Source organism: Schistocerca serialis, chromosome 2 (assembly GCF_023864345.2).
Source record: "Schistocerca serialis cubense isolate TAMUIC-IGC-003099 chromosome 2, iqSchSeri2.2, whole genome shotgun sequence".
NCBI classification, from domain to species: Eukaryota; Metazoa; Arthropoda; class Insecta; order Orthoptera; family Acrididae; genus Schistocerca; species Schistocerca serialis.
In genome coordinates, this window is record NC_064639.1 from 435,707,895 (window position 1) to 435,734,590 (window position 26,696).

At 38.8% G+C, this 26,696-nt stretch overlaps 1 protein-coding gene across 1 annotated transcript in view; it reads left to right on the forward strand.

Annotated features, from left to right (window-relative positions):
* LOC126456042 (A-kinase anchor protein 9-like) overlaps nt 1–26,696 on the forward strand; it is a 499,264-nt gene that overhangs the window by 141,413 nt on the left and 331,155 nt on the right. The window contains exons 10-11 of the mRNA XM_050091796.1: nt 10,243–10,356; nt 12,334–12,501. Coding sequence (XP_049947753.1) covers nt 10,243–10,356; nt 12,334–12,501 — 282 coding nt within the window. The remainder of the gene's footprint in view (nt 1–10,242; nt 10,357–12,333; nt 12,502–26,696) is intronic.

A 26,696-nucleotide genomic window follows, 5' to 3' on the forward strand; every position in this document is an offset into this window, starting at 1 on the left:
CGTTTGTATTCCTTTTTCCCTGCTCCATTTACTGCATTTTTATATTTTCTCCTTTCATCAGTTAAATTCAATATTTCCTCTGTTACCCAAGGATTCCTACTAGCCCTCGTCTTTTTACCTACTTGATCCTCTGCTGCCTTCACTACTTCATCCCTCAGAGCTACCCATTCGTCTTCTACTGTATTTCTTTCCCCCATTCCTGTCAATTGTTCCCTTATGCTGTCCCTGAAACTCGGTACAACCTTTGGTTTAGTCAGTTTATCCAGGTCCCATCTCCTTAAATTCCCACCTTTTTGCAATTTCTTCAGTTTTAATCTACAGTTCATAACCAATAGATTGTGGTCAGAGTCCACATCTGCCCCTGGAAATGTCTTACAATTTAAAACCTGGTTCCTAAATCTCTGTCTTACCATTATATAATCTATCTGAAACCTTTTAGTATCTCCAGGGTTCTTCCATGTATACAACCTTCTTTCATGATTCTTGATCCAAGTGTTAGCTATAATTAAGTTATGCTCTGTGCAAAATTCTACCAGATGGCTTCCTCTTTCATTTCTTAGCCCCAATCCATATTCACCTACTATGTTTCCTTCTCTCCTTTTTCCTACTGCCGAATTCCAGTCACCCATGACTATTAAATTTTTGTCTCCCTTCACTACCTGAATAATTTCTTTTATCTCATCATACATTTCTTCAATTTCTTCGTCATCTGCAGAGCTAGTTGGCATATAAACTTGTACTACTGTAGTAGGCGTGGGCTTCGTGTCTATCTTGGCCACAATAATACGTTCACTATGCTGTTTGTAGTAGCTATTCCTATTTTTTTTATTCATTATTAAACCTACTCCTGCATTACCCCTATTTGATTTTGTATTTATAACCCTGTATTCACCTGACCAGAAGCTTGTTCCTCCTGCCACCTAACTTCACTAATTCCCACTATATTTAATTTTAACCTATCCATTTCCCTTTTTAAATTTTCTAACCTACCTGCCCGATTAAGGGATCTGACATTCCACGCTCCAATCCGTAGAATGCCAGTTTTCTTTCTCCTGATAACGACGTCCTCTTGAGTAGTCCCCGCCCGGAGATCCGAATGGGGGACTATTTTACCTCTGGAATATTTTACCCAACAGGACGCCATCATCATTTAACCATACAGTAAAGCTGCATGCCCTCGGGAAAAATTACGGCTGTAGTTTCCCCTTCCTTTCAGCCGTTCACAGTACCAGCACAGCAAGGCCGTTTTGGTTAGTGTTGCAAGGCCAGGTCAGTCAATCATCCAGACTGTTGCCTGTGCAACTACTGAAAAGGCTGCTGCCCCTCTTCAGGAACCACACGTTTGTCTGGCCTCTCAACAGATACCCCTCCGTTGTGGTTGCACCTACGGTACGGCTATCTGTATCGTTGAGGGACGCAAGCCTCCCCACCAACAGCAAGGTCCATGGTTCATGGGGGGGATCGATGTATCAAAAGTGAAATCAAATCTGAATGTTGTCTCAGAAATACGTGAAGTAGTTAACAGAAATACAGTAGAATGTTACTGGTATTGAGAGGTTCAGGTGAGGTACCATAATGGTTACGTAATTCAATTACCATTACACTCAGCAGTCACTTACTGTAGTTAACCATGACAGACACTCTTAAGCTTAATGTGTTTTGCATTATCTTCTCAGAAAAGATTTATGGACCATTTTTTTCATGGAAAGACTGTCACAGGAGTCATGTACCAGTACATGCTGGAGATAAGATTTTTCTCACAATTGCAAAAACAAGCCAGAAATTTCATTTTTCATTAAGGCAGAGCACCATTGCACTGACCAACTGGATGTATGAGTATTTTTCATAATGAGCTGCCTCGACAATGATCAGTCTTAAAGGGTGTATAGGTTTTGTATTGCACTGTCGGTCTCCGAGATTGGCCTAATCTCAAGGTGTATCACTTTTTTTGAAAGGCTACATCTATGCTGCTCCCCAGCCAACAACCTTGAGTTAACTGTGACACAGGATAACAACAACAGTGAATGCAATAACTCCAGACATGCTGCAAAACTAAGAGATGAGTTTTTTTTTCTCATCTGGATATTGGTCATGTGTCCAGTGGGGAATACTGTGAACATTAGTGAAAGGTAATTGAAAACTTTGGTTCTAAATGTAATCGTAATGAGAACCCCAAGGTTGTACCTGAAAGCATGTAAAAGATTAGTCCTTGTAAGATCACATGGTTCTTTTTTAAAACAAAAGCTTTATAGTTCTTTGAATAGGTTAAAATACATCTCAAGTTTCTGTCTACATCCACATAGAAGACAGAGTCTTGTGGAATTTGATGAATCTTTTTGAAACACCCTGGATGATACTCATTGTGATGGCATTGGATTTTCTGCTGATCACTTACAGACACTTAAGCAGAGGTAACCTCAGAGAGCCTTTGATCATGACCAAATCATAATAACTTGAAATGTGGTGTACTTTATATCAAATGATGTGCAGCCACCTGGTTTTACAAAGGCCACTGTGACGTGATCTGCTAAAATTGTACCCACTACTGTTAACAGTAGGTAGATGATAGCTTGGATTGTAATAGTCAACATATAGACCTCTGTACAGTAGATAATTATTCAGGTAATTTCTGGACAACAGGATGAGAACAGACAAAAAGCTTCATGCTCAGAGGTTAGACAGATGCTGCTATCCTTGTACTGGAAATGAGTTTACAGTATCAAATGATCTAATATATCTTCTATCCTCCCTCAGCATGAGTGCATTTACTTCCTTATTTAGGCATGTGTTTTATTCTGATTCAGCATCACATTATTATGGCAAAAAATTTTAGTTCATTTCCACTTCTGATATTCGATGCTCCAATTCATAGAATGTTATCTTTCAATTGACCTTTCAATCATTTTGTTACCATCAAATTACAATTAAGTGATGCAATGGTTTATATATACATCATAGGATCTCTCTCTCTCTCTCTCTCTCTCTCTCTCTCTCTCTCTCTCTCTCTCTCTCTCTCTCTCTCTCTCTCTGCCCTCTCAGCAATCAGTAGATGAGGAAGCTCGTGTCAACCTCAGTCAACCTTTCCTGAAATATAGACAACTTTCAAACACACAATGCGTTATGGAACTTCACTGTCATCTCTTCCCAGGATAGATGTGTCGAGAGCCTCTTGTTGACACGAGATCTATTTCTTCTCATCATGTCATCATGGAATAGTGCATTCCTTCCAGCACTGCTGATGAGCCATTCTGCAACATTACTACATATCAAATTATATTTTGATATGATCTGCCTCTGTGCGTGCCTTCCAGTGGGTAGTATTGATAATCTGCACTCCAGTTACCGTTTCCCAGTTTGCATACAATTGTTTGACAAAGCCATACTCAAAGAAAAGCCGCAGCCAATTTATTGTATACTGACGGAAAAAAAAATTGCAACACCTAAAAATTAATTAATATGAGATAGTAATGAAAGTTCAGGAATACATTGGCCTGGGTAATATCTTTAAATGACTAACATTGCAAGAACATGGGTTAATTTAAGTACGAGGTAAGCCATTTCAAAAGCAAAATGCTGGTACATTAATAACCAGTGTAACAGCCAGAATATTGAATGCAAGCCCACAAATGTGCATGCATTGTGGTGTGCAGATGCTGGATGTCAATTTGTAGAATGGAGTTCTGTGCCTATTGTATGTGGTTGGTCAATATGGGGATGGTTAATGTTGTTTGTGGATGATGTCCCATATTTGCTTGGCTGGAGACAGATCTGGTGATCGATTAGGTCAAGGCAACATGTCAACACTCTGTAGAACATGCTGGTTTACAGCAGCAGTAAGTGGATGAGTGTAGTCCTTCTGGAAAACACCCCCTGGAATGCTGTTTATGAATGGCAGCACAGCAGGTTGAATCACCAGACTGACGTACAAATTTGCAGTCAGGGTACCTGGGATAACCATGTGAGTGCCTCTGCTATCATGCAAAATTGTGTCAAGAGACTGTAACTCCTGGTGTAGGTTCAGTGTGTGAAGCACATAGAGAGGTTGGTTGCAGGCCCTCAACTGGCCTCCTCCTAACCAAGACATGGCCATCACTGGCACCAAGAGTGCCTGGAAAATTTCAAGTCTGTGCACTTTCATTTCAGGAGTCAGCATCCGGGGTACCCATCGTGCACAGATCTTCTGATAGCCAAGCAAAGCAATAATGTGACCCATACGTTCTTGTGAAATGCCAATTCTGCTTGCAATTTCCCTCTGAGTAATATGACGATCATCCTGAATCAGTCTGTCAAAATTTTGCTTTTGAAACTCGATGGTTGCTGTCACAGGACATCCAACTCTTTGTTTGTCACGCAGGTCAGATGTTCCCGCCTCAACATCTTGAAACTCACTCGCCCAATGATGCACAGTACTCACATCAAATGATTCAAATGGCTCTGAGCACTATGGGACTTAACTACTGTGGTCATCAGTCCCCTAGAACTTAGAACTACTTAAACCTAACTAACCTAATGACATCACACACATCCATGCCTGAGGCAGGATTCGAACCTGCGACCGTAGCAGTCGCGCGGTTCCGGACTGCGCGCCTAGAACCGCTAGACCACTGCGGCCGGCTGTACTCACATCAACATAGTCACCATAAACTGCTTTCATTGTGTGATGAATCTCCTTTTGCTGTCAAGAATTCGATGACTGCATTGCTTAAATCGCATTGACCAAACGTCTGTGCAGGGTTTCATTCTTTACATTGTAACAACGCAACCGTTCAATGCTAAGGCTTCCCACCAACTGGAGCTGTAGAGAAGAGGCTAAAGAACAAACCAGTACCTGTCGCATACCAATGCTGCCAACTGTTGAAGAGTTACGAAGGTGGAGGCATTACTTTTCAGTTAACCCTCATAAAACATACCTCAATCGTGCCTCCAATGAGCTTCTGCTGGACACAACTGAAGCTGCAAATGGTGGTGATTTGGCATCAGTGGAATGCACGCTACAGGGCTTCTGACTCGGAGCTGTCATTAAAGTAGCCAATTTGTTACAGTTTGCTTCACTGTGGTGCCAACTGCTGCTCAAATTGTCACTACAGATGCAGTACAATGTGGAAGATCCATACACCAAACGCAGTGATATTCCCACTCGGTAGTGCCATGTGGCCATCCAGAGTACAGTCTTGTTGTGACTGTGCATTCTTGTGACCACCACTGTGAGCCTTTCCTTGAATTAATTTAGATATAGAGTTGGCAGTATCTAGTCTGATCACGTGGTACAAGAGAATGGCATCCTTCAAGATAGTGTTTTAAGTATAACATTGTTTGCAGTTGCTGTTAACAGTATTAAGTCTGTTCTAAGGAGCCACGTTCAGTATTCATCCTTCATGGAAGACTTTTCCATATCACTTTGCTGCTTGCCCACCATTCAAATGATTATTTAACAGTTGTCGTTGAGTAATGGGGTCATTCAGGATTCATGCAAAGAATTTTTTTAAAAAAAAGTGTGGACTAAAACTCTCCATGGCTTCTGGACGTGTGCAGAATGATTTTAGAAGTAACTGTATGAAAAATAAGGGGCTCGAGATATAATTTAAGTGTTTTAATAATATTTAAGATAGCATGATAATATTATTGAAGTATACCTGTATATTGACAACTCACAACAAGGAGATCCCTTGGCTGCCCAGTACTATTACCTACCTATGTCTTTAGTTTTTACTTCCCAGTGTGAACTTGAAGGCGCTGGAGCAGGTGGGGCACCATCCATCAAGATGGAAAAAATTCTCTTCTGTTCTGATTCATTTACTGTCCTATAACTGAAATGAAATGATCATATGGCATTGCTGGCTGGGAGACCCCATGTGGGGTATTTGGCCGCCGGAAATGCAAGTCCTTTTTAGCTGATGCCACTTCGGCAGCTTGCGAGTCAATGATGATGAAAGACACACAACACCCAGTCATCTCGAGACAGAGAAAAATTCCATGATCCCGCCGGGAATCGAACCCAGGACCCTGTGCACAGGGAGCGAGAACGCTACCGCAAGACTACGAGCTGCAGACTGTCCTATAACTAATGTATCCAGAAGAGAACTGTACAGAATATGAGACTCTCTTCTTGTACTGCAACAGGAATAGCAGTATATATATTTATGCTGGGTATTGGGATATGAAGGAATTCAGGGAACTTATCTAGCAAATATAGCAATGACAGAGGCCTGTGTGATACAATGGCCATTTTCCCTTAGGATGTCATCTCATTGTTGAATCAATAATTTGTGAAAACTGTAGAGCGGAGGAGGAATGGCTTACAGCAAGCAACAAGAAGCTGCAGATTCTGAAACCAACTGGCTGGCCGTGTTATACCCTACCTCAGTCATTCAGAAGGGGCAGAGCTACCTTGAGCTGTAGAGAGGAGGAGGACTGGCTTGCAGCAATCAACAAGAAGCTGCAGATTCTGAAAGCAACTGACTGGCCATATAATACATTACATCAGTCATTCAGAAGGGGCAGAGCTACATTAATACACCTACAAATGGACAATGCCCATTAATGCATGGCATCATCTTCAGTGAGAGGACTCCCCTCCTGTGGTGCTCATAATGTACAGTTTACTATATGCCACATTTTAACAGATTTAATTTTATAATATGACAAGAGAACAGCAGTAAATTAAAGTGACAACTTGCTCTCTATTTTAACTCTATTATGAATGTAGCAAAGCCTTGAAGTTTTGAAAATTACCTGTACTCCATAGGTTTTAATGCATTTTGGAATGAATGGGTCATCCTTTTTTTGTAGTCCTGTGATTAGCCAACCACATGTATCTTCCTTAGGTTTTAGTGTGCTGTGAAATGACTGGGTTATTCTTTTTTTGTAGCCCTGTGGTCAGCCAGCCACATGTATCTGCCTTGTCATTCATCTTCACTATGTTCTTTAATATTGTAAACAGTTTTTTAAGAACCGATGTTGAGCACATCTGTGGGGAGGGGTTTTGCACTTGCATGTTCTTACATTTAGGCCTAAATGTTGTAGGAAAGTTCTAGAATATAAATACTTTTGGATGAAGGAGACAATCACCGAAAAGCAGAAGTTTTGAGATGTCGAATCTGAAATCTGCCAAGTTTTCTTTCTTTTGTGTGTGCCGATTGAAAATTCAATGCTTCTGCTTTTTGGTGAATGGTCTGTTTTAATCCACAAATATTTACTTTTAATTTTTAAGGAAATGTTTTATTGTCTGTTGTAATACAAATGTTTATTTTTTTCTGCCATTTTAGCTGTAGTATCCTACTTGATTCCGATGCATGCCATATTAAATTATGATATCCAAGTTGAAGTAAGAACGCTTTATTCACAGCACAATGTCCCAAATATGTTAGTTTGAAGAACGATTGAAAGATTGCTTGTGATCACTGGACAACAATATAAACAAAGTTCACTGGTGTGATACAGATTCACGGACTGCCTCATCTTGAGTGGCTGTAAGCTGGCATCAGTGGGCACCTTGCCATGTAGAACAATGTGGAGCTGTATGGAGACAGTGCCGAGTGGAGCAGAGCATCGTGACTGCTCCTGGCAAGTTCCGATTAATGAGTTATGTCTGTAGCCATCTCCTGGCCTAGGACTGAGTGAGCAACTGACCGTCCACTTGAGGCTATGCTTGGCTTTAGGTATCCAGCAGACGGAAGTACATCCATGACACGTGATGTGTAGATGATACTTGTTTCCTGATGCAGTGGCTGCTCGGAAGCATGGCAGGTGCCCTCTAGTGCACCTGTAACAGACAGTGTGCCAAAGTGCTGTTTATATACAGAACTGTGTCGATAACATGTGATGCCGTTGATGTATTAGTAAATATTCTCCAGAGCAGGATGCCTCTGGGCAACAAATAGTTGAACCCACATGGCAGAGATGTCTGACTGGCAGCACGTTTAGTTGACTTACAGTAGATATTCAACACCCCTTCCCCCTTATGAAGGAGGTGACGAAGTCATCTCCAAGGAAGCCGGCAATGGGTGGGGCCTTGTGCAGTGCGTTGGAGGGGTGTCTGAGGAGCTGGATGACATGTCCTGGGCTGTGCCACCCTCATGATGCAGGCTGGCCATGGCTGTGGCTTCATGGTGAAGTGGCAGGGCACCATTGAACACAGCTGACAGGAGGGTGTGTGGTGGATTGGCAGGACACCACAGCAGATGCCCCATGGGAGAGTAGCATGTGGATTTGGACAGGAGATGGTGCTAGGGCCAGTGGAAATGCTGGAGCCAGATGACAATCACTGAAAACTGCAGACCAGCAGCCTCAGTGAAGGGAATTACTTTTGTAACAACACGTGGACATACTGCCAGAAAAAGAACTATCAAGAACCATGGGTGGAGATTGCATGGACTGAAAACTTTGACACATAAAACCTTCTTCCTAATCACTAGTTTGTGTACAGCTGAAGAGGAGAGAGAAACCAACTTGAAGAAAGTGCCAATGTGAGAATAAAATTTGTTACCAATTTAGTTTCCTACTTCTCGGTGATGCACGCCGAAGAAAATGATTATTTCCATGTTGGATTAAGAGCACTTTGTTCTCAGTAAAAGTTTTCAAATAAGTTATTTCCAAGAACTTCTGAAATATCGTTCATGATCACTTGACAACAACAGAGACAAAGCTCACTGGTGTGATACCAGATCTGTGGGAAGCCTCATCCAGAGTGGCTATAAGGTGGTGTCTGTGGGGGCCGCACCATGTAGAATAACCTGAAGCTGTAAAGAGATGGTGCAGAGTGAAGCAGAATGGTGCGGCTGGTCTTGGCATACTCAGATTGATGGGTTGTAAGTGTAGCTGGTTCCTGGTCTGGAACTGAGTGAGCAACTGACTGCCTGCTGGAGGCTGTGCTTGGCCTTAGGTATCCAACAGACAGAAGTATGTCCATGACATCTTGGTGTGCAGATGGTACTTGTTTCCTTGATAGTAGTGTTGTTCGTTTCCTGAAGTGTGGGCTACTCAGAAGCATGGTGTGTGCCCTCTAGTGGCACCTGTAACAGACAGTGTATCAATGGGCTGTTCATATACAGTGTAGAGTCCATGACATTGTATCAATGAGCTGTTTATATATTTTGTTGTACCCATAGCATGCGATCCCCTTGTTGTGTTACAATTATTCTCCAGAGGTGAGACAGCTGTGAGCGACGGGTAGGCAAACTCGCAGGGTGAAGATATTGGACTTGCAGCATTCATAGTCAGCCTAGGTCAATATACAACATAATCTATATGTATTTAATCAAATTTTAATGTAGATGCTAAAGACCTTGATGCCATGTGCACAGACTATGCTGTTGTGACCATCATCATCATCATCATTACAGACACATCTCTTCACCATGGGTGAATGGAACGAGCAGTGTATGAGTTATGTTCTACTCTAGTGTGTTGGGATAGTCACTTGCTGTTTAGTGGAGGCATGGAATGGTAGTTAGGTATATAAGCAGAAAATGGAATGTGGTATATCAGCTTCTAAACTTTTGTTCTTTCGAGCACATGGACACACAAATACACACCCAATAATAGTGGTATATAGTGTTACGGTGTTGCATTGAGGAAGAGAGAGTTTGGGTGGAGTGGTTTTGATGAAGAATGAAGAAGTGAGGGAAAAGAAGGGGCAAGGGTTAAGGAAGAGAGAGACAACCTTTCATACCACTGAGTGAAGTAGATAATCTGTTGTTTGATAGTATTGGGTTTGATAGTATTGTATTTGGTTCAGTTGAATGTTTCTCATTTGCAGGACTAATCACATGAATACAAACATTCCATATCAATTAATTTGTTTTGTTATGGTAATTCCCAATTTTTACTTTATATCAGGGGAGCAACAGTTTTTAAATATTAAATCTATTTGTATGTCTGACAATTTTGTTAAAATAATGGTTCACAAATGTATGCATGAAGTGATGAACAGTATTGTGCTGGGAAAAGGTTCCATCAATGTACCACACTTTGTAAACTGAATAAATTTTGTGAATTTGACACTCCTTAAAAGTTTGTCCTGAAACTATGTCCACATTAATACAAATTTGTTTAATTACTAGTGCTACAGAGTGAGAAGATTGGTTTGACTGTGTAGCAATATCTTGCATACTGATCCATACATTTCACAGGAAGTAGCGAAGTGAATCTTCAGGCTTATTATAAAAAGAACAATGAATTTGTTTTTGGAGAACCATTATTATTTTCAGCTGGTCATGTGTTAATACATAGTTCCATTTTTAGGATAACAATTTAATTGGAGAGAAACTGAATCAAGAACAAACTGAGAAAAAGAAATTAGAAATAGAACTTCAGTTGCTGAAGACTGAAATTACAGGGAGAGAGAAAATTCAAATGGTACGTATTGTCTTCCTCGAAGCAATGCTAATTATCTCTTTAACTCGAGACACCAAGTTCAAGTCATTTTATACTCATACAGTCAATGTATTTTACAAACTGAAATAGCACCAACTTTTCAGCCTTTCTTTCTTCTTCTTCTTCTTCTTCTTCTTCTTCTTCTTCTTCTTCTTCTTTTTTACATTAGGATAGGAGAAGACATCATCCATATTTTTAAAACTAAAATTGTTGTATTTTTTCATAATAATTAATGGAGGGCACAGTGCTATGTTATAACAAAAACCATAATAAGAACAGAAACCTGCAAAAGTATGCGAAAATACTATCCTTCCAGGAAACTGTAAACACTTGCCATTAGAAAATGAAAATAAATAATTAAAAGCTTTTCTTCAGTATCCCTGGCTGTCAGCTGCAGTTTGGATACAGAACTGATGGAGAGTGAGCAGTTGAAGAAGGTACTACCTCTCTGCACACACCACATCACATAGGCTGATCATCCAAATAATGATCGACTTGTAAAAGATGCAACCTGACCACATTATTTGTTGGTATTATGTTGTATGGTGTATACTGTGCAGTTCTTTCTGTACCCTGTATTAACAGCCACTTAATGAATTGAACTATAACTGTGGACATTCTATGGATCAATTCTGTCAGTGGTGTTGACAAGCACCTACCTTAGCAGTGACTGTATTTCTGCTATCCCTATATCACATTCCTATTAGTTTAATGTATTATCAGAATGTCCACTACTTATATTTTATATGGGTAACTGCAACATAAGAAGCACTTATTCTCACAATAAAAAAAAACTTCTTTTATCTATACATGGATACAGGGGGAAGGAGACTCAAAATGTAATGAAAATGTAACAAAAATGGAAATGAAAATTTGAGTTAACAAAGATATTCAAGACATCTTGAATGAAAATGAACAAAATGCAAGCAACAGACAACTTTATGGTCCAGAAACTGACAAGAGCGGCTTACTGATTAAGAAACTGGACCCATAGAAGCATTGTTCAGATCCCTGCCTGCCATTTCTCTGTTAGTTTTTCTGTTTTTAATTTTTAACTTCACCAAACCATTTCTGGCAAGTGATGTTGCTTTGAACAAGCTCATGAGCATAGTCTTCTGTTTTCATTGTCCAACTGAAATGGTACTCTGCTGTCAGTAATCAGGATGTTAAAATTTCACTTTGCTTCTTCCCTTGTAGTCTCTTAAAAAGTAAGAATCACTGGTGAAGAGAAGGCTGTTTAGAGAGAGAGAGAGAGAGAATGAGGAGATGACCGAAAGGTGTGAAGCACAATCATGGAAATAGTTGTGGAATTACAGGTTGAAAGGAGAAAGGACATTTAAAATTTAATGAAAGTGGGCTCATTAGAAGCAAGCCTTGGGCAGAAACTCAGTTGTGGCCTTTCTGAAAATTATACTGGTGTTTGCCTCAAGTGAGTTATGAAAACACAAAAAAATTAAAGTAGGACAAACAGGGATTTGAATCCCGCTGAACCTACAAATATGAGTCCAGTGTCTTAATCTCTAAGCCAGAAAATGAGAACTTGAATTTGGTAAATTGTTGACCTTCATTTCAAAAGAAAGTAAGTAATGGTAACTAATCCGTGGAGTAAGCACTAAAAGCAGCTTTGGCTGAACTTGACAATCTTTGATACAGCCTAACCTAATTTCCTATAATAATTTGCAACCAAGAAAAAAGGAAAAATGAGTTTGTCCATAAAATGTGGTAAAAAATTATTGATAAATTTCAAGTGTTCATGAGTCATGAAGTATAGTCTTTAAATCAGAGAATAGTGTTCAGTGTAATGTATGAAAGGTAAAATACGAAATTTGAAAACAAATTTGTGTCAGAATATGGAGTCATTTTATTTCAATTAAGCATTGTGCAGCACTTTAATACAACATGAAAAATCTTGACAAGCAATTTTGCTGGAAACTAATTATTTTATCTCATTATCCACAGCTGTTAAATAATGAAAAGCAGAAACTAGAGGCTGATCTGAAGGATACATGTAACTGTTTGCAGAAGGAGAAAGAGAAGTATCAAGAACAGAAAATGTTGTTCCAAGCAGAGATTCGTAATCGAGATTTGTGCATACAGCAGTGGCAGTTAAAGTTTCTGGAATCACAGGTATCAGTTATTTTTCAACATCTTAGCCTTCAGCATAATATTCAGAGTTCCTTGTAAAAGGTTAATGCGATACAAGAGGAGAGGAGATAGAAGTAAATATGTTTACTGTGATACAGAAAGGATATAATTGTTATTCCATCCTGGACTTACTATGGCATTTATGAAATTTATCAAGATAGTATTATCGTTTGTTCATTTATCCACTTCCATCTCTTCCTTTTCCTATTTACACAGACATGAAGGTGTTTGGATTGGGGAGGGAACGAGTTGGGCACACAGTTTCATGACTTCATTGTGTTACCAGGATCCAAACCAGTAAAAATCTGAAGTAACATATTGGTGTTTAAAATTTATTACACGATAACAATCCCAAAACTTTAATCTTAGTGCTTTTGTTGCAAGGATGACTTCCTTCATGTACTCAGTTTCCAACAACATATACTTTATCTCTGGAGTGATGACATTAACGGTTGGGGCCCTGACATCTTACGTATTGGACACTTTAGTGGGATAAATTTGATCTGTCATGGAACTTTAGATGAAGAAATCAAGAAATGTGGTGTCTGTGGTAGGTGTCTGCCTACTCACACTCATAACATTGGAAAAGTTTGAGCAAGAGGACACACACTTCCAGTCCCCAGTGAACTGGAGTACCATTCCACTGGAGTAATATCGTTGTTGCAGGCCTAAGAGGTTGAGAAAGGTAAAGGTTATATTAATTCACCATGTCTATATACGTATATAGACAGCATATCGGAATACTGTAAAACCCAGTTACCAGCCATTACAGTGAACCACAAGTATTTTGCAAACAGGACTGCTGGAGTGAGATGCTTTTATGCTGTTCTACAACCATCATGCAGTTCACAGTTCTGCAGAAGGGTGAAAAAGTAGAGACATTTCAGTGAGTATAGGGTTCAATATTAATATTGTCGATTGGTAATAAATAGTGTATGCCGATCACAAGAAAGATGGCACTGCTAAACGAGGAGTTAAGATTGACACTAGAAGGTATAATTAAAGAACAAACAGAGAAGGATAAGGCGATACTACAAGGTATAATTGAAGAACAAGCAGAGGATGTTAGGAAAGGACGGAGAGCAGAACAAGTAGAATTAGTTGAGTCTATTAAGGAACAAATTACTGAATCAATCGATGACATACTCAACCATAAAATACAAGAGGTTAAAGCTAACTTAGAATCTAACTTTAACGCACAAATTAATGATCAAAACATTAAAATAATGGAAATAAATTATAGAGTAAGTGAATTATGAGAATCAGTGCCAATAGAGGTGCAACAAGTAGATAAACAAATGTTAACAGATCATTTTAGATTAACAACCCAACAGTGGATGGGCTATGTAGATAATGTGAATTCCTGATTTCAAGCAGTACGAGCTAGTATTTCAAACATAAATAAGCGTATCATGTCCATACATGAAAATGCTTTAACAGGGACACCTGATGCTATAAAACATTTGGAAAAACGTTTACTGTTACTCGTAGAAAAAGAAGTAAAAGACGAAACAGAAATAAATAATGACAAAATCACCTCTGGGAAGGGTACAATTAACGGTAAACAAGAACATGACAGAATATGGAAAGCAATAGACAATAATAAAAAGAAATTAGAAAATAGTAAACCTGAAACTATGACAGGAGTAACCAAAGATGTAACAGAGGGTTTATCTATAGGTAATGCATTTAATTTAGCAAAACAGTTTCCAAAGTATAAACCAGACAGTGATGTACACCCAATTTATTTTTTTACTAGTGTTTGCCAGATCTATACCTAAAAATTGCGATGACTTAAAGAAAATAATTTCGCATTAGGATATTAAATGGGAGACGCGGCGGAATGGGGAAATGCTCATGCAGAAGAATTTGTCTTGGAAAGATTTTGAGGAAAGCTTTAAGAGAAAGTACTGGTCTTCAAGTACTCAGGAAAAATGAATCTTAAAGTTATTAGACCCTACTCCATACAATAATTCATGGGGCAATTATAAAAAGTACATAGAATGGCATCTGACAAAATCAAAGTACTTAGATGATCCAATAGATGAAATGCAGTTAGTAAAAGTACTCATTAGACATTTACCATACCACACTTGACAAGGAGGGTGGAAAACCGTGAATGAGTTATTAACGTTTATTGAAGGTTTAGACACACGGAATACTGAAATAAATGAAAAATACTCAGTGAATGGCCAAAATACAGGGAATAGGAATAACAAATCTGTTCCTAATTCCTTGCCACGGACGAAGGAATCCAATTATTGTAGAGTAAGCAGTAATGAAACTGTTCACAGCAGGGATAATGGTCTAAATCACAATAACCCTAGAGGGGGAAGAATTCAGACTGATAACATCAACTCTCAGGTGTTTAAACCTCAAAATCAACAAATAAATATGCCATGAAATAATGACACAGGAAAATCAGCATATTGTGGAAGTAAGTTCCAACTGGGATCCCGTCATAGTGATGGAAAACGAGAACAATCCTATGTCAAGGGCCAGAATCCAGGATGTCACAGAACAATACTCGGCCCATATATAAGTAAAATGATAGCTTATAGTAAAATATCACCTATTAATGATTGGTTACTAGCGGAAAAGGAGAATTTAGAAAAAGTGCGATGCAAACCGATTGTATTCGGAAGAATAGGAAATAAAGGAGTGGAAATTTACATTGATTCAGGAAGTGAAGTATCAATAATTTCGGAGGAAAGTGGAAGAATAAAGGAATTTCTCAAGTTACCTGTTACGGGAGTACATATTGTAGGTATTACAGGTACTAAGAGCAATGTAGTGAAATGAGAAACAAGGATTATATTTGAAATAGATCAGCTGGTGTTTGAACAAACCATGTTAATAGTCCCTAAAATAAATACGCGAGTATTACTAGGAGTAGATTGGTTAATGAAATATGCAGTAGTAATAGATTTTCAGAGTGGTTCTTTTAAGTGCAATGTAGACAACTATAATAAAGAGATCTTGTTTAAGACAGCTCTATGTCAAGGACTAAATGGGAGTAATAATTTACGGTTAATAGTGAATATGAGTTTAATGGAGAAGGATGTAAGTAATCTACAACAAACTGCAAATAAAGCTGATTTGTATGCAAAGGCTTATGAATCGGAACTGTTAACCCTACTCAAAAGGAAGAGTTATATGGAATTTTATGCAGATATTCAGATGTATTTTCAGACAAACCAGGGAGCATAGGAAATTATGTGTGTAGTTTTAAGATCAAAAGCAAGGAACCTTTTTACTGTAGACCTTACCCTGTACTTATCAACGTAAAACAGGAAGTACAGGAAGAAATAGATAAAATGTTAGATAATTATGTTATAAAAAGAAGTACAAATGTATACAACAATCCATTTTTAGTTGTCAGAAAGGTAACAGGAGGTGTGTGCCTAGTACTAGTCGCGAGAATCTTGAATCATCACATTGAACCGGAGAGAGATCATTCCATATGCAGAGATGAACTACTTGCTCGTTTTGCAAAAGCAAATTATTTTAGTTCTGTGGACCTGACAGCTGGGTACTGGCAGGTGAAATTAGGTAAAAAATCTACACCTTATACTGCATTCCTATATGATGGAAAGTCATACCAGTTTAAAATTTTGCCATTTGGGTTAAACATATCAGTATCAGTTTTTGTAAGAGCATTAGATCAAGCATTAGGGAGAAAGTTGTTACAAGAGCTACTGATTTATGTAGATAATATACTGATTGTTTCAGAAACCTGGGAGGAACATTGCGATTTACTTGCAAGAGAACTAGAGAAATTCTATACCAAGGGAATAACTATTAAGCTCACTAAATAACATTTTGGGCTAGAGGAACTAAAATTCTTGGGACATCTCGTAGGAATAAGAGGAATTAAGCCAGATCCAGAACGCATTAGAGAGACTATCCACATCCACAGAATGTGAAACAGTTATGTTCCTTTTTAGGATTAGTGGGATTTTATAGGCGGTATATACAAGGACAAGTCATGAAAAATCCACATCTGCTATCGCTATTAAAGCAAAAGGTGAAATGAATATGGGATGGCCGGGCGTCATGGCCGAGCGGTTCTAGGCGCTTCTGTCTGGAACCGCACGGGGTGGCAGGTTCGAATCCTGCCTCGGGCATGGATGTGTGTGATGTTCTTAGGTTAGTTAGGTTTAAGTAGTTGTCAGTTCTAGGGGACTAATGACCTCAGATGTTAAGTCCCATAGCACTCAGAGCCATTTGGATATGGGATGAAAATGCATCAAAGGCATTCCAGTAAGTAAAAGGATACCCTAGTCCAGGCTGTTCCAACCGAGCTCGAGGGAGCTGGAGCGCTCCGGAGTGCTCACTGTCGCAGCTCGGAGCCTGCGTGGAGGGGGAAAGCGAACTCACTGCCCCCTGGCCGCATGCAGCCGCAACTGACTCAATAATCCGTGTTCAATGACAGCTATGACTAGCAGCGGGAGCCCTGTGCCTCTATTCGAGGATACCTTTCTATTCATTGAGAGGGATGGTCGTCTGCAGTGTCTTATATGTCAGAAAGTATTTAATTCTGCGAAGAGGTACAATATACAATGACATTATACACGTCTTCACGCAGCGCACAACGATCACGTAGAAGGTGTTGCATGCAGAAAACTGGAAGCCTGGCTTAAGAACGACATACTAGGAGACATAAGTTAAAAATGGTTTCGTAATACGGAGGGTATCAAAACATGCAACATAGTTCGTGTTCTGTAATGCGTTTATAATTTTCAGGTGAATGCGAACGGAGAAAACACGGCTGAATCTGCATTTCGAGCAAGCTACAGGGTCGCTCACATCATTGCGACGAGTGGCAAGCCGTTTTCGGTGGGACCACTTGTAAAATCATGCGTGGTAGAAGCTGCAGAATGTTTGTTTCCAAGGGAGGTGAACGCAATTGAAGGGGTTTGCCTGTCAAAACTAACAATGTCTCGTCGAATCCTTGACATGGCATGGCATGGATTCAGAGACACAGCTCAGGAAAAAAGGCGGAGAGCTTTGTTGCATTTTCGCTAGCATTTGACAAAAGCACCGACATATCGGACTGTGCTCAGCTTGCAGTCTTTGTGCATGGTGTCGACATGGAGCTGCAAGTAACTGAAGAACTCTCGGATGTGGTACCACGCGATTACACCGCAACAGGACGTGCCACGTTCCGGCGTGCTGGCCCGCTTGAATGGTCACAGCGATCGACACGGCTCCCTGGAGCAGGGAGCGCTCCATGGCTCACAACGGAGCCGACGAGCTGGAACAGCCTGCCCTAGTCAATACTCCTATTTGAAACCACCAGAGTCTTCATGAACCATTTGGCATCGCAACAGATGCCTCAGAATATGGCATAGCAGCAGAAGTATTTCAAGAGGAATAGGACCCAGAAGAGGAAGAACATAAAACCATTGCTTTTGCTGGTTGCAGCGTAGACAAACATCAGCTGAATTATACAGCAATGGAGAGTGAATTACTTGCTGTGGTATGCAGCTTAAGGAAATTCGAAACACTGAGTTGGGGTTCAGATATCGTTATTTATACAGATCACCAAGCATTGATATTCTTAATGGAAAGTCGTTTATTACATCGGAGGCTCATGAGGTGGATATTGTTTTTACAACAGTTTCAGATACAAATACTGTACATCAAGGGAACATTAAATTGCGTACCATATGCTTTATCACGATTGCCATTAGGAATGAGTAATTCTCAGAGATATACTGGACCAGGAATGATTTTTTTAATATAAATGTTATGAAAATAACCTATACGATAGACAAAGTATGTGTGTTAGCTAATAAAATCAGGGAAGGACTGAAAGACAAAGTAGAATTAAATCTTAAAATGTTGAAGTATGAGAAAAATGAGTTACCTCCCACAGAGGACAAACTTTGGACAGTGATCAATCAAGTGGTGTTTTGGAGAGCAAATGCAAGTACATCATATTGGAAATTATGTGTACCTGAGTGTGCACAGAATGATTTAATTTGGTTTATACATAAAGGTTATGAGGATTTAGGAATAAGGAAGTGTATAAAACATATGATAAAGTTTTACCATTTTAAACACCTAGGTATGAAAGTTGTTAGATTACTATGGACATGTCAAGTCTGTCAAAAGGTGAAGGAAAATAGTAAAGGAACACATTACACAATGTATCCTATAATACATAGGGCTTTACATGATTTAACAGCTTTGGATTTTATGGACCATTACCATCAAGTCAAGGAGGTGTCGGATATATTTACGTTCTATTAGAGTGTTGGTCTAATTATATTACATTATATCCAATTAAACAAGCTAACACAGAGACAGTTATAAACTGTATGCACAAATATTTTGTAGAGGTAGGAAAACCTAAGAGATTATTAACAGCTAATGGTTCACAGTTTATGAGTCAATCATTTAAAGAGTTTCTAGCTTGGGAGAACGTAAGGCATGTCGTGATATAAAAATATAATCCAAAATCGAATCCATTTGAAAGAGTTATGAAGGAGATAGGACATTTATGCAGAACTTACTGTTCACCAAGACATACAACTTGGGCAAAATTATTGCCAGAATTTCAAATGGTTTTGAATGAACTACCCCATTTTTCTACGGAATTGTCTCCTGTAGAAATACTATGAAGAAAATTTATGGGAGAACCACTGTTAAAATTCTTCAAATGGCAAGATGTACAACAGGAAGAAAGTGCTAACGTAGACAAAATAGCAGAAAATCAATAGTGTAGATCAGCTAATAAAAGATTACAAAATTGTAATACATCAGCAATAATCCCAACATTTGAAATAAACAATTTTGTGTTGGTAAAAGAAGAACGTCATAGTTCTAATCTTAAAAAGGAAACGCAGAAATTTTTTCTGAAATATGCAGGACCATTTAAGATCATGGATAGTCCACACCTGAAAGCATACTATTTAATTGACCCATGTACTGGTCAGGAGAAAGGTTTATATAATGCCGACAAACTAAAGACATATAATCCAAGAGTTCACTAAATAAACTTAAAAAAAAGCGCGTCATAAATTAGGAGGGGAGAGAGGATAAGCAACCAAGTACTAAATAGTATTTGACGTGACTATAATAATGGGATGACAAATAGAAAGATAGGGTACAGGTACAGAAAATGGATTAATAGAAGGTGGCAGTAGAAACAGTGAGTTTTTGAATTGGTAATGTAGCTGGAGCATGGGTTTTAAGAAAATAGAGAACAAAAGAAAGAATAAAGTGCAATTAAGAATACTTAGACATGTAGTGTTGTCAATAGATGAGTTAAGATATGGAGAAGGTAGTAAACAAAAGATTTAACATCTGAAATAGAGTGCAGACATGGAAATCAAAAGGGAACCTCAAAGTATAATGGGAGAAAGTAGAAGAAAAAGTAATGGAAGATATAAATATATCTGAAATGTGGAGTTTACTCTCTAATTAGGAATGATGAATAAAAGGCAGATAGACAGACCTAAGAAAGGCTGACCTATACTGTGCGGGCAGGGTCACCAAGAAGGGGATTGACCTGTACCATAGTTGACTAGGAATTAATATGGGGCACTACCACACTGAATGAAATAGATATATTTTACTGTACTAAGACACAGAAGTGGTCTTTGGTGGAAGGGGGAATAAGTTTTGTTAAAAGGTTAATCCATAGATTATTCTTAAAATTGGTAATAAATAACAAGAGGTTTTTCCAAATGGTTTATACTAAAGAGGTGGAAAGATGTGAGTGCAGTGTGGGGACAATTTACACCTCCACATTATTGCTCACAAAGGCTTTGCAATACAAGTCCATATTCTTGGGAGGTGGGATATTTACGAAGTTAAGTTCTCTATGAAGAAAAGATTTAGATGTCAGTATAATGGAAACTCAGGAAGTTTATAGTCAGTATAATAATGAAAGATGAGCTATCTATGTAAAGGTCAATATTGCTTTACCTATTTAAAGACGAATAATATTATGATGCCTAAGTATATCAGAATAAATGTCTCACAATCATCCAGTAGATAGATAGTAAAATTGTCTTAAAACAAAAATGAAAATGATTAATTGGTTATGAGGTCAAGAGGATCACAAATTAAAACGAACTTAAGAACAACATTAATGACAAGTAATATGTTTGTATTCCTATGCACATTCCTCACATACTTTGGATGATCTAGTAAAGCTAGCCATGGTGTTAAAGAAAGTAATAAGATATGAGAAATAATATTACAAGTATGAAGAAAATGAATGAATTAGCCAAACAGGAACAAAGTAGTTAAGGGATTAAGTGGACATGGTCACGAGTGATCATCAGCGATTATAAAAAGCTATGTTGGAGAGATTATGTAAAGGCAGCTTTAAGATGTAAGAGTAGGCTAGTAATAATAGAATTGTTAGCAAAAATGTGTATGTAACTAGAGAGTTAAGCACGAGTTCTCTTGTCTGAGTGGTGGGATGTGTAGTGTTTCGGGATATTTGTTAACATCCCAACACACCATTGGGAAGCCGTCGACAAGAGATGCTCATGAATAAATTGAACAAGAATAAATGTCTTGGGAAAGGGAAACTGTGTTTTCCTTTCTTGTGTGCAGTGAATGTGGAACAGTGGTGGAGCTGGCGAGAAGAGAACCAGTAAAAAAAAGAAAAGAAAAAAAGAAAATGATATTTCAGCCACTGGTTGCCCAGGAGTCATTTGTGCCATCGTGCAGCAAGTGCCTAAATCTGAGAGCCATGGAGTAAATGATGCACCAACAAGGGCATAATGAACAATTGAACAGCAGAAGTCGTTTATCTGGTTTGCTCTCTCAGGTCCCAAAGTATGCATGTACAGACGTTTTTGAATGTACTCAAGAGAGTGGTATTACCGTAGCAATTGTTTGTTGTGTTGTTTAAAAAAATGTGAAAATGTTGAGCAAAATATACTCCTGTTTGTGAGAAGTGTGGCTGTTTATTTAGTAGCACAGTAGAGAGAACTTGCGGAAGCATTCCAGGAATCTTCACCTCAGTTGGATCGACAGGGAGGTGGCACGGAAGGATCTGGACCACCAAACAACTACTCTGAGAAGAGAGGGTAAAGGTAGTGCTACTTTCATCTAGTGATGTATTAGGGTCGGCAAAATATTGCCCAGTTATATTGGCATGGGGCACGACTTCCCGCTAGTGCTGGTATAAGACCCACCACAAACCCCACAAAATATACATGAGCAGGAGAAGAGGAAAAAATACACCACATGATACACATTGATAATGTGTTGTCACATCCATTAAGCAGTCTAGACACATGACGGCACAGGAGGCTGAGGAAGGTTGATCCAGTTAGTTGACTGAATGTGTTGAAGGAATTATGGCACTCAGTCAGGAAATACACGAACCAAAGGCAAGACCTGAATAACAACAACAATCTATAATGCTTATCTCGGCAAAAAGTGAATGATGATTCGAATGAAAGTACACTATTTTTGGCTGTAAGTTTCTTTGGAAGGAGATATGTGGCAAAGTATGAATGTGAGCCTACGAAAGTCCCCCTCTCGGATGCCTGCCTAAACTGAATTCTCCCTTGGGTGCTGTTGCTTCTGTCTTTATACAGTGCCACAGGTCACATCGCCCATTCCACATTGGAATTTCTAGCCACTCTCTCACAAGGCCACATGTGTGGCTATACATGGTCATTGCTAACACCTTGCTGTGCCTTGTTGCTATTTTTCATGAGCTCCATGTCGACATACTGCCATACCCAAATGTGCCCTGCTAGTGGCAGTTTCTTCATACTTTCTAGTAAACTTGTCTGTTCTAGCTTCTCTTCTTTGCCTTTCAAATGTTGCATTTTTTAAATGTGCAACATGCTCATCAAAAGAAATATGAAATAAACAAATCTTTTTCCTGGAAAAGAAACATATATACATTCTTACATTTCATATCATTGTTAAAATTCTGATACCTCGTATAAAGATACATTTTACTTTACAATATGAAACATTTCTATATCATCATTAGGATTCCGTTTTCTGATGGGTCTAGTATACATTTTATTTTACAGTCAATTTCACACTACATACATTGATTTATGTTTCATAACATATCTACAATTTTAATACCTGAGAGAGAAAACACTTTACAATAGTTGTTACAGTTCTGATCTTCAGCATTTGCCCATTTTTGCTGTGACACTTAAGAGTGTTCTGTCTTCATCTCCCCAATATCTAACATCACTTTGCACATGTCTATCAGGCACTAAAGATCTGTCAAAAATTATTCTTTCACTGTCTCAAGATGTCCTCCTAATAAAATACCTGAGTATATCCCTATCTGGTCACTAATTTACAATTGTGTTTTTAGCATACATTCTTCCCCAACAAACTTCGGCCATTGTTTTGAACATAAATTTAATACAGTCTCAGCAACGTTTACGGTATTTGCATAGAAAATATATAATTAGTATGTACAATTACTACACCAGAGCCAGTGAAACACCAGAAAGAGAAATTACTTAACGAGAAGTTGCTGAAGGCACTTTTCTTCCATTATTCAGTCTAACTTTGCAGTTCACTCAGCTCATGTCTTGCAGGTTTTAGGTCATCTAACTGCCGATCTGCTGGCTGTATTGGCAAATCCAGTTTAAGTTCACTTATATGTTTCCTCTCATTATTTACTATGGAGCAATCTATTTCAGTGCTCAAATCTGGCACAATGTGAATGCTGGTGACATTTGTTCATATTATATACTCAGATTGTATCACTATCTGAGCTATATATTCTTGACATTTACCTAAAAATTTTAATTTCATGTGCCTCAAAGAACAATATTGGCTGGTCTTCCTTCATGACAGATGGTGATAATGCCCCCATCCACCAAAGCAACAAAGAGCCATTCATAATGCTGTCCACAGACTTTAGTTCAGCATTGTTAACTTCTGCACACAGTCCGTCGGAACTTCTAGCAGTGGTTGCAGCATCTTCATCTCACATCTCTCATGATCATACAAGAAGTAGAGTATAAATACTTGTTTGCGTATTCTGAGGCTCTAATGTACTCTTCTACATTGCAGCTGCTTGCTACTTAGCTTCAAATACTGCCATTTCACAGTTAGCAGTAACTCCTTGTTGGGGGCAATATACGTAAATAAATGCCTCGTTCCTCCCACTTCTGAGACAGCAATGGTAATATTTTGTACAGATCATCCTCTACTAACAGGGTCTTCAAAACTTAACTGAAAATGTTGCCAGCATTGGAAACATGCAGATCAATAATATCAACCAATTGATAACCACTGTATGCTGTAAGGTTGACAGAGAACTGCTTCTCCTTGATGTCGTCCTTTATCAATTCTACATACTTTACAATCTGAACTGGTTTGTTTAGATGTGGCTCCAGAATGCCTTTCCGAACATTGAGATTTGCTGGTATTAACATATCGTATTCCACTCTAACTCATTGAAAATGCGCTTAAGTTGTTCTAGCTGCTCATTAACAGTGATTAAAATTACTGCTTCTGCAACCTTTTTCCAGTACTCTTCTCATATTCTAATTATGCCAGCTCAAAGTATGGTCACTTTCACCTTTGAAAGTCTGAGAAGCCACTTCTGTTCCCCTTCTAAGGCATCTATCTTCACCTTGAAGTACATGGCATCATCTTCATCTACTTCCGAACAGAATGTTACTGACTTTGAGAACTAAGTTTAAGATCCCTCATACCTCTAGACAAGCTAAATGCCATGCCGATTGTCCAATTAGACCCTGTACCTTTTCAATTTTTCCCACATGCCACTTTAATGCAAGTACCATTCTTTTACACTCTGCTTCACTCATATTCAGTAATGCCAACCTCTCTTTAGAGTATACAGTTGCTCACCACATGAGAATGTCAGTATGCTCAAATTTCTCTTTCAGTTTCATCAAATAAAATAACTCACAGTTCTCCAAAGTATACTGTAAATTTTCACTTTGTCCATGTTGTTGTAATACAGTCTAGGTGACAACTCGAACTTTGCTATCTGTGTGTGTACAGTTCTTTTCTTGTGTGCTCTACCGCAATGATCAGAAGAATAATACCGATGATGCAGTAACACACCGACATCTGGAATTAGTAAAATTCCTTCAGTCTTTTGGCATGAACCGTAAGATACTTATTTCGTTTCAGATAGTTTACTACCTTAGATCCCTTTGCTCATACTACTGTAGTGTGTATGGACCTCACCAGTATGTATCTGACATACACAACATACCTCACTGTTCTCTCTCATCATACAGCAGAACCTTATCCCCACAACAGAACTGTTCTGGGTTCTATCATAGTGATCTTTATTCCTTACTTTACATTGCACTTTCTGTTCTCTCACACATTGGAACATTTTTTGCATACGTGACTTTAGCTCTAGCATATAGTCATCTAAAATATGCTTCAGTCTAGCTGGATCTTTCTGTAGTGTCCCTGAAATGTTAAATTCTCTTCCAGAGAACAATTCATGTCCAGTATATCCTGTTGCACTGTGCAGTGTCCTATTACACAAAAAAACCACAAATGGAACCCAACTGTCCCAATCTGTTTGCACTCTATTTACCTATTGTCACAGCAACTCTGTTAATGTTCAAAGTGCCCTCTCTAATGCTCCAATTGTTTGAGAATGGTAGCTAGTAGTCCCTATCATCTCAATATGCAACAGTTTACATATACTTCTTGTGGTTTTGTTCATGGAATTATTTCCCACGTCACTCAACAATACTGATGATATTCCGTATCTCAGTATAATTTTTTCAAATAGCACCCCCACTATTGGTCTGCATCTTGCTGTTCTATAGTCTCAGCTACCATAAACTTGATTAGTGTATCCTGAAACGTAAGGGTATGTTTGTCTTCTCTCTCTGCGTGGTTTAATGGACCTACAACATCAATGTCACACCTCGAAAATGTGTTGGGATGTCTTTGTGATCTCTAAATCCATCTTTAAATGTCATTTCCTTGTGAGTTTATTCCTTTGACAACTCTCACATTTCCGGTAATATTCTTCTGTATTTTTCTTCATACTGTTCCATGCTCGGTACTTTTTTACTGCCTTGTAGGTTCTTCCTACATCCTGGTGACCTCCAGTGGGAGAACCATGAAACTGCTTTAGTACTGCAGCTTTTTCAATTTCACATGTTTTTTCTGCTGTTCTGGACACAACTGTCTAGTGTTCTGGATATACTTTTCTGAATAATCGTCTTATACTGTTCTCTGCTCAAGTGTCTAATGTTATGTGTCCTAGGGTGCCGTGCCTGCTGCCTGCTCATGTGCATCAGTAGCTCTGATTGTCTTTGCCAGCCATTGGGTCGCTAACCTGTGCCATGGGTATCCCTCATTCTGTTCACCTTTATTTTTGTTCGGCATACCCATTCCTCTCAGGCTCATATTATTAGCCTTGTTTCATTTTGCTTGTGCTCTTTTTGCATCTCTCCAGCAATCCTTCCTGCCTGCTTCTGTTATATTTCAACAGTTAATTACTTTCTGTCCGTACTCACCCTCACCTACTCACCTATGTACATGTTTCTTGCTTCACACCTAAGCTTTCTCGAAAGGGCCTTCTCTTTCCTTTGAAAATACTGTGTGGGCTCACCCTGTGACTTGGTCTTCATCTCTCTACGCACATTTTGCTCATTGCTGGCTAGGGGGCTTGGCTGGAAAGAATGAAGGCCTACAGGAAAAGAAAATTAATTCAACCTACAAAATGATCAAATTATTCCTCAAATCCCTGCAAGACACACCCTTGTGGACAGAAATAATGACTTTTATGTTAGTGATGGGGATACACCAGACTCAGTGGTGCTGATGGGGATACACCAGACTCAGTGGTGCAACCTGCATATTTTGTGATGAAAAGTTCTCTTGAGACTCTCTGGAAGAAGTGCAGGTTAGATATGTTAGACTCCAATGGGACTGAAAGAAACATTATATTTGCTCTTTTTGTAAATAATTTTTGATTTGAAGTTCATTTAAAGTGCTTAAATATGCAAGTTGCTCTGGTAGACTTGTCTACCATTTTGTGTTGTTTTAGTAAAAGATTTTTTGACCTTTTCAGAGAGGGCCCATATTTGCACCATATTTTTAGTGCTGTTTTGTGAGCTTTTTGTGGTTCTTTGTTTTCGAATAGAAATAATCGACAGCAATCATCATTTGCCTCCTATCGTTTAGTAAACTTGTTATAGTTGTTAATGAAG